At 55.1% G+C, this 12,670-nt stretch overlaps 1 protein-coding gene across 1 annotated transcript in view; it reads left to right on the top strand.

Moving 5' to 3' along the window:
* The window catches only part of COX10 (cytochrome c oxidase assembly factor heme A:farnesyltransferase COX10), a 110,397-nt gene extending 98,825 nt beyond the window's left edge, over window positions 1-11,572 (top strand). The window contains exon 7 of the mRNA XM_079903872.1: window positions 9,740-11,572. Coding sequence (XP_079759998.1) covers window positions 9,740-10,143 — 404 coding nt within the window. The 3' untranslated portion in view covers window positions 10,144-11,572. The remainder of the gene's footprint in view (window positions 1-9,739) is intronic.
* The last annotated feature ends 1,098 nt before the right edge of the window (window positions 11,573-12,670 follow it).

Genomic DNA, 12,670 nt, shown 5'->3' with positions numbered 1-12,670 from the left:
TGAGCTAAGCAGTAGATCTTTGAATGAATTGAGTAAATGAAATAATGGATGAATGAAACAGTGAATAAGTAGCTTCCATTTTAAAGATGAAAAACCTCTAAGGTATTCCAAGGTCAATCGCCAGATATCTATTGAGCATCACCTATGAGTACAGAAGGAAATGACTCAAAGAAATAAGGCAGAATCTGAGAGAATGTAGTTGAAAGATTTTTATTCCTGGATTTTAGGGACTAAGTCAGCTATGATTTTATATAGTTTTATCATCTTCTAGAACTGCACTTTGTACTGTGGCAGCCGCTAGCCAAAGTCCAACACGATGGTGCTCAAACTTTAGTGCATATCAATCACCTGGATGGAGGGCTTGTTAAAACTCAGCATCCTGGGCCCTTCCCCCAAAGTTTCTGACTCAGTGGGTCTGGGGAGGTGCCTGAGAGTCTGCATTTCTAACAAGTTCCCACGTGATGCTGATACCCCTGGTCTAGGGACTACATTTGAGAACCGCCAATCTGAAAAGGCAGAACCAGCGAGCGCTCTTACTGTTAGAATGTCCTGGAAATACCGAGGGATTTGGGCCAAGGGCTTGGCAGATGGTATTATCAGAGATGCGCTAACAGTGTCATCTGTACTATTTACCGAGGTGGTTGTATCTCTTCTGGGTTCTTATCTTTGGGGACGTGTTTGTTTGAAGGAGCCCTTCTGAGAAAAAGCAGCCAGCAGTGTTTCCTTTCTTCTGTGGCATCTCCAAACCGTCTTGTCTTTAAACCTCCAGAAACTGGTCACTGTGGAGCAGCCATGAGAGAGAAGAGTTTGGAAAACTCTGTCGAGCTTGCTGCCGGGGAGGGAGGGGGAGGTGGGTGACAGAGGTGACAGAGGCCCACTCGGCTCGCGCCTTCCCGAACCGTCCCCCCAGCCGCCACTGCATGCGGGGCCCTGAGAGATACAGGGTCACTTAAACCCAGTCCCGGTTCTCACTTGTGTCTCATGTCTCAGAGTCTTCAGGGAGAGGCAGGCCGGTGATCAAGTATTTCCCTGAGCAGAGAGCTTTAGCGGGGGCTCCGGGCTCTCTTAAATTGGCCCCCAAATCGGTCCAGGGAGACTTCGGAGCCGAGTGACTTCTGAGTTAAGTCGCGGCCCGTTTAGTTGAGGAGGGAAAGTGCTTTCCAAGAAACGGAAAGTGTGTGCACAGGGGTTGGTAGGCATACAAGTCTACACAGACCGAAATCCGTGCCTCCGCCTCAGGACGCCGCCTACCAGCCCCGGCGTTCATTTCAGTCGCCGTCCCCCTGACCAGGTGGACTTGGGCTGAAGCCCTTTCCTGGGGCTTGGTGGACATCGGTTACGATTGGGGGGCAGCAGCTCGGGGCCGTGTGTGATGGGGACCCTGAAGCCTCACCTTCAGGGTCCTGCCTCGACGGAACTGACTCTGGATGGGAGGAAAGATACCAGATTTGTAGCTACAGAAAACTGTGTGCTTCCCAGACGGCCGACAGAGTGAAGAAATGCAGTGTTCGGAAGCACCCTTCTTAGCATCTAGATCTTTCTGTGGTTTTTGTAGTGGCCACGGGGCCAATCAAGACCTCCAGGGCACCAAGCACGGAAGAGATGGTGCTGCCTTCCCACCTCCAGTAAAGACGTGAAACATAAGACAGCCATGGGGTTCTGGTTTCTTTTCCCCACAACAGCATTGTTGTTGTTGGTCTTGTTTGTTTGTGTTTACCACTAGTGGAAAAGAATTTCTCGCTGTTCTAGATGCCCCAGTGGTGTGGGTCCAAAGCCTGTGCTTGATGTGACCCTTCAGAATCCAGCTCAGCGTGGGTGGGCGAGTGAGGCCGGATTGGTGGGCAGGGGGAGGGGGTGAGGTGAAGACAAACAGACTAACGGATGGAAATTGTAAAAGCTAAACAAACATCAGGTGTTCTTGGTGTTTGCTGCTTTGTAGCTGCACAAAGAACTGTGAACAGCTAGCTCTTCTCTCCCAGTGGAATTTTTGTTTCAGAGGGTGCCAGCCCCAGCCAGGGCCCAGCCCTAAAAGCGCTTTTTGTGTCAATAGAGGTGATCATTACAGTGGAATTTTCTCCTGTGTCCATTCTCCTCTGAGACCCAGGCTTAGACCTTTCCTCCCACCTGCCTAATTACTTTGCTTTTTTTTGGGGGGGGGGGGCGGGGGAGCTTAACTGCTGTTAGCAGAAAACATTAAAAATGCTTAGCAACTAAAACTCAGGAAGGCCCAGTAAGAGGGCTGGCCCGTGGTGCAGCCAGCTCGCTGCCTTAGGAACGGAAATGCTTGGTTTGATTCTGCAGGCAGTGGCCAGCAAGGAGACAAGCGACCTGCACGCCCGGGGGAGGGCGTGGGGGTGGGGGGCACACCTCAGATAAGTGCCCGACAGCAGATGCTCCTGCTTGGCCCGGCCTGGAGCCGCACGTGGTAGCCTCTCAGCAGCGTTCACCTCCAGAGACGGTCTAGTTTATCCCGAAGGCTTCGGGTTAAAGTCCCTTCCCCTCTCCCATGCCAAAGCCACCTCTCTTCCCATCACCCCCATTTCTTAAAAAGGCTCAGATTCTGTTTTGTTATTTTCCTATATTTGAATAAATCCCCGGTCTTGGGTCTTTCCTATATTTGAATAAATCCCCGGTCTTATGGCATGCTTCTGGTGACTGCCTTGAAGAGATTTGTAAATGGCCTTTGGTTTGTAATTCAGATGTTGTTGTGTGGTCAACATTAATTATGTCAGCCAACATTCAGTTACAAATGAGGACTCGGAGACGGACTCTTATCAGGAAGTGACATTTGACAGATGGATGGTTCTAGTAACAAAAAGAGAATGAGTTTTTTTAGCCTCAGCTGGTAAACTACAAAATGTTAAATACTGTTTCACTTTATTTACCTCCTTTATTCTGGGATGAGAAGGTAGAATAGAATCTACTCACTCATTCATTCCACAAATATTTATTGAGGGCTAACGAGTACCAGGCACTGTTGAACCCAAGCCCTTTTGAAGATTTCCTTGAAAACACTGCCTCACTTTGAGATCAAACTCGAAAATGAGTAAATTCCTTTTGTGTGAGATTTTTCCATAACTAGTCTTAGAGCTTGAGATTGATTAAGATAAATGACATTTCTAAAGACAGAGTGACCAAGAGACATTACAGGAATATTAGCAAACCAAACGATATTTAGAGCCCTCTTGTCTTCAAAGACGAAGAAACAAAAGTCAGAAGGACCACATGAGAAACACGCAGCGAGCCGGAGGTCGGCGGTGTAATTGGCGACCGTTTGGCACAAAAAGGCCCAGCCTTGTCACCCCCGGGTCGCGTAGCTGGGCAGGATCACAGGAGCTGGACCACAGTAGGTGAGGCCTGGCCCGCAGTGCACATTTAGTCAGTTCTGTTCAACAAACAGATTCATGCTCGGGTGATAAACGGACAGACCTTCAAGTGTGAGCTGGCGAGTGGGGAGCAGGTGAGTTTCCTAGAGCACCCACAGAGGCTCGGAGCCCCCAGGGGAGCGGGGGGAAGAGGAGGGGAGGGGTCACCTTGCTCAGAGTCAGGGCTTTGTGCTGCCTCTTCCCCCGACTGTGCTTCAAATGAAACCTTGGGCGGCTCCGCATGGACGGTGGGGTGTGGACAGCGGGGCTGGGACCGTGCGGAGTGGACCGTGGAGGGAGGCAGGGAGAGCATCCCTTCTCCTCGCCGTGCCTCTTCATCATTCCCCAGTCACTGCCAGAGCATTCTTCAAGGGCAGGCGGCCATTGCCGACTCTATTTCCTATTTCCAGGGGACTTTTCATCTCCCCTTTGTCGCCATGCAGTTGATGAACTGGCCCCCGTCCTCTTCCCTTTCTCTGCGGCGCCGTGGAATTTCATCACATGGGGGAGGCTGACCTGTCCCACAGGCGCCTCTGTGTTCACCCTCAAAAGAAGGGCTTTGAAACTGCTGACCATGAAGCTTTCGACTTGGCTGTGCTCCCCCAGCCAGCCCCAGTTTACATGAGCACGACACCCCAAAGCTGCTGAGGGCCACGTGGAGAGAGGGAGCCCACTGTCCACGGAGGGAGGACTGCCCGAGCCCAGCCCAGGCTTTGCTGGACCTGCGTCTCTCCTCCTTTTCAAGTCCCTGCGTGGGCAGCGAAGGGCAGTGCATGGTTGGGGTCGGGGTGGGAAGGGTTGAACGTAAGCCCGCCAGGCAGCAGAGAAAGCAAGCTGAAACCACTGAGCTCCATTCCAGAGGAGTGTGTTTTGGAAGAGCCCGTACAGAGTCAGAGCTCCAACTTGGAGATTTTTGTCTCCACCCTGTTGGGAAGCCATTGGCTGGGATTGCCTTGGCTTTGTTTGCCAACAAAATGATGGAAGTACGCTACGGACCTGAGCAGAGGGGACAAGGGTGAGGGTCTCCACCTGCCGGTGTGGCGTAGAGATGCTTGGGACATGTTCCGAGAGTATTTTCCAAGAGTCACTGGGAAGACACTGTCTGGCCTTGCCTCACCTAAGGAGCCCCCCTAATCGGAGAGGGTGCCAGGAGATAAGGGTTCCCCTCAGCTGGTCACACACAGCACAGTCGACGAGCTCACCTCTGTTTTCTGTGTGTGGAGGGAAGGAAGTAAGGCCGCTGACACCTGGCCCTTCTCTGGAGTTGGCCTCCAAGCTGGGATCATGGCATCATGATCTCAGGAAGTTGCTGTCCTCTGGAGAGTCCGTTCGCACAGATACGCCAACTATCTCACAAGTTTCCGTATCCTGTGTATTCATAGACCAACAGGTATTTGATTAAAAGAAAGGAAGCAGACATTTCTTCTGGATATGATTAAACCAAGTATGTATGAAGATTCTGCAGACCGGTAGGAAAATGAGAAAACACATTGCAGAGAAGGAGGAAACGCACGGCTTGTGTGAATGGATTGAACCTCAGAGACCATCATTGAATCTCAGTTTACATATCACTTCTTCCAGGAAGCCTTCCCTGACCTCTCCAGGGCCGACTGAGGTCTTGCTCCTGTGTGCTCCCCTGAAGCCCTGCACCGAAGGTGACATTCCTGGGCTGTGATCCCTTGTGTGTTGTCTCTGTCCCTGGCCAGACTCCAGCAGAGGCCTTGAGAGTAGACCGTGCCTGCCCTATAGTGGGCAAACAGTAAATATTTGTTGTCACAGACCATGGGCCCAGTGAAAACAGACTGCTTCATGGGGGTGAGGCTGAGGTGAAGCCTTTGAGTCAGGAAACCGAGGGCTTTATGTTCCCCCCACGAGGAAGGTGGGTTCCCCCAAGGCCCCTGGACTAATTCCAGCCTTCCTGTTCTAGCTCGCCTTATCTTGATGGAGACAGTCATTTGTTTTAATCTTTTACGGAGCCGAGGCCTTGCAGCCCATCGAGGAGAGCTGTGTGGGGTGGGGTTTTCTGATTACACTGCTTGAAGGCTAAGCTGTGATTTCTAAAGCTCTCTCATCTGTGACATGACCCAAACCCCTACCCAATTTCCTCTCCCAGAGAAAGCAGCATGCCACTCTTACGAAAGTGATTTTTTTTAAATTATGTTATTTGAAGGAGAAGCGTAACTAAAAACGTGTATTGAGCAAAACAGAATACTCCAATTGGCACGGGAAAAAAGAGGGCTTTTGAGAAAGACAAGATTCCACGTGGGAGCCTGATGTCTTAACCGTTTCGAGCCTGGTTTCCTGGCTGAATTGGCTCTTTCTCAGCCATTGCAAGAGCAAAACAGCTCCTGAGCCCTGACCTACCTGTCCCCTCCCCCATCTCTACGTGAGCCCTGATGCCATTCCTCTGGGGACACAGCTTGGTCTTGTCGGCTCCCCTGGGCTAGGGCTGCGCTCAAAGCCTCCGAGTGGCCCGGTGCCCCGAGAACCAGTCACACTGCCTCCTCTGTGCTGGCCCCTCTGACATCCAGAGATGGCTCTATTTTGCCATCGGAATACGAAGGAGAAGTCTCCTTCTGTCGCTCTGTTTTCCACTTCACGTGTACCTGGGTGCTGCCCCCTTCCCTTCTGTCTTGGCTAATTCCCCAAGGGTGCTCACTGTCAAGAAAAATATTACCTGTGTGTTTGTAATTGAACAACCTTGGTTGTTTGTTTTTTAAGGCACCAGCACTCTTATCTTAATACATGGGTTTCTCCTTCCAGCAAGCCCTCCTCTGCTCTGCTCCACTGGCCTTCTGACGACCACCTGGCAGTCCCTTGTTACTGTTCGGCAACAACTTTCTAGGAGAAGGTGCTGGTACACGGTGCCGGGGTGCTGAATAGCCTTGGGCAAGTTACTTAATCTCTCATCTATGAGGTGAGAGCAGCTGTGCCTGTAGAAAGGTGCCGGGAACAGGAGAGCATGGACGTGATTCCCCTGCGCGGGCCTGCGTACAAGCCTCCAGGCCTTCGTGGGGATGGATGTCTGCTGGGCAAACCTAATACAGCCACAGAGAGAACCTTCACGTCTCCACCATGAACCGTGCGGGTCCCCCCCGGAGGAAGAGGCATCAGTGTGTGCCACTCCAGTGCCCCCCAACCACCTGTCCCCTCGGTGGTCTCTGCCGCCTGTCCCCACTCCCTGCTCTCCGCTGCTCTGGGGGAGATGCCCCTCCCCATCGGGTGTGCAGATACCCTGAGACCCGGCCCCGCCCTTGCTGGCTGTCTCCTCACTCCCCATGCCTCCCCACAGCCTGCACGTCTCCCAGAGACACGACGAGTGACTCTTCCCAGGATCAGTGCAGTTGAGACGTGGCTCACACGCCACCTTTGGGGACGCCTTCCCTGAGCAGTCGCTCCCAGGTTGCCCATCCTGCCGCCCTCTTTTGATTCTCTGAGTAGCAGCCGTCAGTGTCGCCTGCGTCGTGTGCGCCTCCCGCTGGACCCCGTGCAGGGCTCTGTTGCTTTGGCCGCTGCCTCTCTGGCCTCCAGGGTCGTACCTGGTGGGTGGCTGACACCGTCCTCTGTTTGCCACCAGATTCAACAAATAGTAGCTGCTTCTTTTTTTTTTTTTTCCTGGCCCCACGGCATGCGGGATCTTAGGTCCCCAGCCAGGGATCCACCCTGCGTCCCCTGCAGTGGAAGTGCAGAGTCTTAACCACTGGACCACCAGGGGAGTCCCAGTAGCTGCTTCTTTTGCTGTTCAAATTGGAATGTGTCTACATGAATGAAGATGTATATATGTGCTAGTTATAGACAGGGTTAAAATGGTCTGCAGGGGATTTGACAGCCACCCTACCAAAATAGGGACGCTAAGGGCAAGTCTTCGTTATTTTCCTCCTGGATTGGAAGGCTGACGAGGAGTCGGTTGACTCACAAATAAAGATCCAAAAGGAAGAGCAGCTTCCTTCCTCTGAGCCTCTCCGGCAGGTGTGCGGCAGGACTTGGAGCCCACGCTTACTCTCTGGAGGACTCTCAGTGATCTGACTGTGTTCTCTCCTGCTGAGGGTCCTGTGTTAGCAGTCGCCGCCCCAGACCCCGCCCTGTTTTCCTGCACATTCCCACAGACGAGGGGCTCAGCAGATCTGTATCACCATCTAGGATAGGACAGCGGGTGCACATGCTCCGCCTGCAGCACAGTGCTTCCCAGGGTGGGTTCCAGTGGGTCCTCAACCTCCCAGTTCTCGGATCAGGGGCCCCAGAGGCAGGTGGGGGTCTGAGACACAGGGAACCCCGAGTGAGTCAGCGCGTCCGGGGCCCTCCGAGGAGGAAGGAAGCAGGGGCAGTAGAAGGTCCTAAGGTTTGCACGTCAGTGCTGGAAGCGGGGGTCTTGGGAATGGCTTTTGTGGAGCAGATCTCTGTGCACATGGGCTCCGGGGCTGGGCTGGAGGACCCTTTGCCCCATGGTATGCAGCACTTCTCTCTGGAGATGAAAAAAACAGGAACAAACCCTCACGGAGTTCACATCCCGGAGGGGAAAGGAAACAGGTAGTGACGGGATAGGTGGCTCACCCCGTGGGGGACGCTTCGCAGCCCAGACCCTCCTCACGACTTGCCGTGTGGATATCCCAAGGGCGTGTCAGACCGAACACACCAGAGTTACCCTTAGGAGCTGCCCTGCACGGCTTCCGGGTGTGTCCTCTAGGGCGCGAGGTCTCCGGGCACCCCTGGGCCCAGGAATCGCTCCCGACACCTCCCTCCCTTCTCTGCACTCACGTCCTGTCACCTTTGCCTCCTTGGTCCCTCTCAGGCCCATCTCCTGCTGCGCCGTCACCGCCCCGATCCTCACTCCCCTCATCTCTCCTCTCCTCTCCTCTCCTCTCCCGAGTGATCCGTCCAGAGCTGCCTGGGCCCCTCCAGTGTGTCCTTTCACCAGGGCCCCTCTCCTCAGCCCCTCTTGCCAAACGCACATGTGCACTCTCACGCGTTAAGTCCCCTCCATGGCTTTCTGCTGCTTCTAGGACGGAACAGTCCTTGGCGCCGCCTGCAGAGGGGGGGGCGGGTGGCCCTGCCTGTCCCTCTGGCTGATCCTGGAACCTGGCCCCGCTGCTCTCTGCACTCCAGACACATGCCTGCCTTCTTTATTTTAATTTACTTTTTAAATTATCATACAGTAAAATCGACCTTGTTGTTCTGATGTACAGCTCTGTGGATCCTAACACACGCCCTAGTCTTCTTGTCATGCTGTGACTGCCGCGCCTTGATTACCGCACTGGCCTGGTCACTCCTCTCTGGGCACAGACGTCCTCCTCTAGACGTCTGCTCCGCTCCATGCGCTGCGCCCCCGTGCGCTGCGCACCGGTGCCCTGCGCCCCCTTGCACATGCTTCTGCACAGCCGCCGCGGGCCTCTGGATGCGTGGCTCTGGGGGAACTCGGCCCACGTGTCTTGGCGCTCACGCTGCATCCGCGGTGCCTAGGCCGCGCTCGCCTCTCAGTGGGCGCTCGGGGAACACGCCCTGTGTGAGGAGAGGAGGAATGAACCGTCCGCTCAGGAATGGCTGCAGCCCCTTTCGGAGACCCGGCCCAGTGCCGCGGGGGAGCCGGGGCTGCAATCAGACGTGCTCCCGCTGAGTTCCTCCTTCACCTCTTGTTGGAGAACTTAGCATCATCTGATTCGTTCGCTTAATGAGGATTATAAAACCTGCCTCAAGTCCTGCAGTCGGATTAAGTGAGGTGACTGTAGAAGTCTTTGTTAGAAGGAGGCATTCAGTAACTGGCAGCCTTCACCCCACCGTGTTGGGGGGAAGATCCAGTTCCGGAGAAAGGGTGCTCAGGTGTTCACCTGTTCTGAGAAACAGCAGAGCCTCTGCCCCTGTGCCGCTCTGCGTATTCAGGTTGCGCTGGGGAGTCCCCCGCCCTCCCTGCGGTGCGGGCCGTGCGCCCCGCCTGCTGCCCCCGCGTCCCCGGTGCCGCCCATAAGGACTGCGGTTCTGTCGGTGCTGAGTGGGGAGCTGCCACCTGCCCGGAGCGGCCTTCCACCTCGCTGCCCAAGCCCCTCACTCGCGAGCCGGCTGGTGGAAACAGAGCTAAAAGCCCGGCCCAGAAGGCCCTCTGGGACTGGGCCGCCCCTGAACGTGACCCCCTTTGTTGTCGCGGTGTTGGCACCACAGGGGGCGGGGGGCGGTCAGGTGCCACAGGTGCTCAGCCTTGTGGGAAGCCTCCCGCCCCCGCCCACCTCCATCTCCGAGCAAAGAGGGAAGCGCAGACGCGCGAGCACCCGAGGGAGTCTGGCTTGCGAGGTGGGAGCGCGCCGCCAGGGCCGGCAGCTGTCGGAAAGGGTGCCTCTGTAGATCTCTGATGACGGCGTGTCTTGCTTCCCCAAACCTCTGTGCAGGAGCGTGTCTTTTGGGAGGAATCCTCTACTCCTGGCAGTTTCCTCATTTCAACGCGCTGAGCTGGAGCCTCCGCGAAGACTACTCCCGGGGCGGCTACTGCATGATGTCGGTCACCCACCCGGACCTGTGCCGGCGCGTCGCCCTGCGCCACTGCCTGGCCTTGGTCGCCATGTCCGCCGCGGCCCCCGCCCTGGACGTCACCACGTGGACCTTCCCCGTCATCGCCTTCCCCATCAACCTGTACATTTCCTACCTCAGCTTTCGGTTCTACAGGGACGCAGACCGGAAGAGCTCCCGGAAGCTGTTCTTCTGCAGCCTCTGGCATCTGCCCCTTTTCCTGCTGCTGATGCTGACCTGCAAGAGGCCGGCTGCGCAGGGCGACGCGGGCGGGCCGCAGAGTTGACGGCGACCGGCGTGTGGGGAGGAGCAAAAATCATCCAGGGAGACGCACAGGGGTTTTTTTTTTTCCGCCTTTGCTGTTAGGCAAGGATATTTTGGTAATTCCAAAGCACCAGGAGAGAAGTCGCTGTGTTGAGAACAAGATTGTAAACTAATTTGGTGCTCGGTGATCACTCGACAACTCTTTCCGCGGTGATATCCAAAATGCTCCCCAAATAAGAATTGGGTTGGCTCCGCAGTTTTACGTGAGGAGCGCATTTCTCTTTGAGGGTCTTTCCAGAGCTCTTCCTCTAACCCCACCCACTTTGTCCTCTCCCTCGGGTAGAAGTGCAAGCGCACCTTCCTTTCTTAGCCCCTCCACACACACTCCCCAGCTGCCGACCGGGGTGGCCGGACGAGGTGCACACTCGCACTCTGGTATCTGTGGTTCCGTGGCCTCTGGTCCCTCGCCGGCTGTCAGAAGAAATGCAGGCTGCCAGTCGCAGCCCCCCTTCCTGTGAATGAGCCAGGGCCCCCGGGTCCACCTTCCTCTGTCCCACACACATCCTCAGCCTCATTTTCCCTCAGACGATAACAGAACGCCAAGGACATGCTGCTGCCCAGCCTCTGCGGGAGGAATTCCAAACGGTTGTCTGGGGAATCTCAGACTGGACCACCCACTGCCCACCCTATCACGTATCAGCATTTCAGAAACTCCAAGGAATCAAAGGCATCTTTAAAGTTCACTTTAAAATATCAGAGGTGTCAGAGCGTTTCTTTCTGGAAGGGTCATGCTAGACTTAAAACTAGAAATCCCTCCGGCTCTGATCCATCTCGTCCTCGTTAGTCACTGCTGCGGTCATCAGCTCGGCTCAAGGCTGAGTGAGAAGGGAAATCAGAAAGGGGCCAGCCGGCCCACATAGCTCACATTCTTGTCCCTTTAGTGAGGAACACATTTCCATCCTGCTATCTTCTAAATTCAGAAATCAGCCTCCACACGTCCAGTGGCTCGGAGAGCCGGAAGCAGGAGCTGGACTCCAGATGGGGATGCTTAATGGTCCTGGGAGGCGCATGGGTCCCCGCAGACAGGGGTGGCCTCCGTCACCAGCAGCCTCCTCAGCCCCCACATCCACCTGCTTGTCCGCTGTCTGTCCATTTGCCCGAAGGTCTTGAAGCTGAACAGGATACTTTAGTCACTCAGTGCCCCGGAAGGAATCCATCTGGGAATTTATGGAACACTTAAACAGTGCCTGCAATACACCTGTTCTCTCAAAACCTTCCAAAGCGATTGCAGGTAGCATCTGAGTTCTGTCTCTGCTTACCTGAAACATCACCTCCTGGCTGCATCCAGGTGGCCCTGTGGGAACTGGCATGAGTGTGTCTGGTGGGGACATCCACAGCCCTCGGATTTGTAAAGCGAGTCGGTTCTCTTCCTGCTGCAATAAACCAGCACCTTGAACCATAGTGTGTGTGGCGTCATTCCACTCCATCTCCGGTTCCTGGTGGAACCGATAACACTTGCCTCACTTTCATGAGCCGGGAGGAGAGCAGAATGTCCCACCCGGCGATGCTTCTCATTGAGGGGGTGGAAGCAAGCATGCTGCGCTCCCGAGAGAATCCGCCTGACACCCACCCTCTGCTCTGGATCACCTAGTCTCTCCCTTCCCCTCCCTTCAGAACCATCGCCCTAGAAATGGTCCTTGGGGCCTCTCTGACCTCCTGACTTGTCGTTCCCCGGCTCAGAAAATACAGTGCCCAGTGTGCAGTCTGCACAGCCAATGATGTCTCAGCTCCTTGGTGCTCAGACCCCAGGATGAGAACCTTCCACAGGAACCCCTCACTGCCACCCCCACCCCCACCCCACCACCGTGCTGCTTCTCACACCTCCCCGGGGCTACCCTGTGCTCAGACCACCACCTCCCCAGACCCCGTCCCTTCATCCCTGCGGGAACGTGGAATTCACGCTCCCATGACCCCCTCAGCCCTAGAGCCCAGACAGCTGCTCGGTCACCTGGGCTCCTGACGTCCCGGGGCTTCACCTCCACAGCTGGGTGTTCTGACCCTGGCCGATGACCAGTAGCATTTCCCTCACAGTGAAGCCCGTGTGTTTCAAGCATCCCTCGGCAGGTCTCTAGGAAATCCTGTCACCCCACTGGGGAGGCACGAACATGTGCAGAGGACCTCCCAGGCACCCAAGGTTAAAGACAGGAGGGTCTGAGTTTGCTCATCCTGGTGATTCCCTGGCCACGTCGAGAGCCCAGCCTGGGACGCACTGTCTGGACCTGATCTGCAGAGTTTCACTCAGCCTGTCAGGCCAGTGGCTGCAAGGACAGGACTCAAGCTGGGGGCCCTGACTCAGGAGGGGGGCCACACGGGTAGGAGCAGAAGCCTGTGCTTTGAAACGGGATTGCACTTGGACTTTATTTCATAATATGGCAAACTAATGACAAGGAAAGGGGTCATGTCCAGTTTCCTTATTTAGCTTTTTAAGAAACATGATTCTTAACACGCTATTCCTTCTGACTCTGGGAAAATTGCACCAACTTCCTTTT

The sequence above is a fragment of the Stenella coeruleoalba genome (genome assembly GCF_951394435.1).
Source record: "Stenella coeruleoalba genome assembly, chromosome: 19".
In the NCBI taxonomy this organism is placed as follows: Eukaryota; Metazoa; Chordata; class Mammalia; order Artiodactyla; family Delphinidae; genus Stenella; species Stenella coeruleoalba.
The sequence above is the reverse complement of the archived record's forward strand: the minus strand, read 5'-3'. Positions and strand labels throughout refer to the sequence as shown.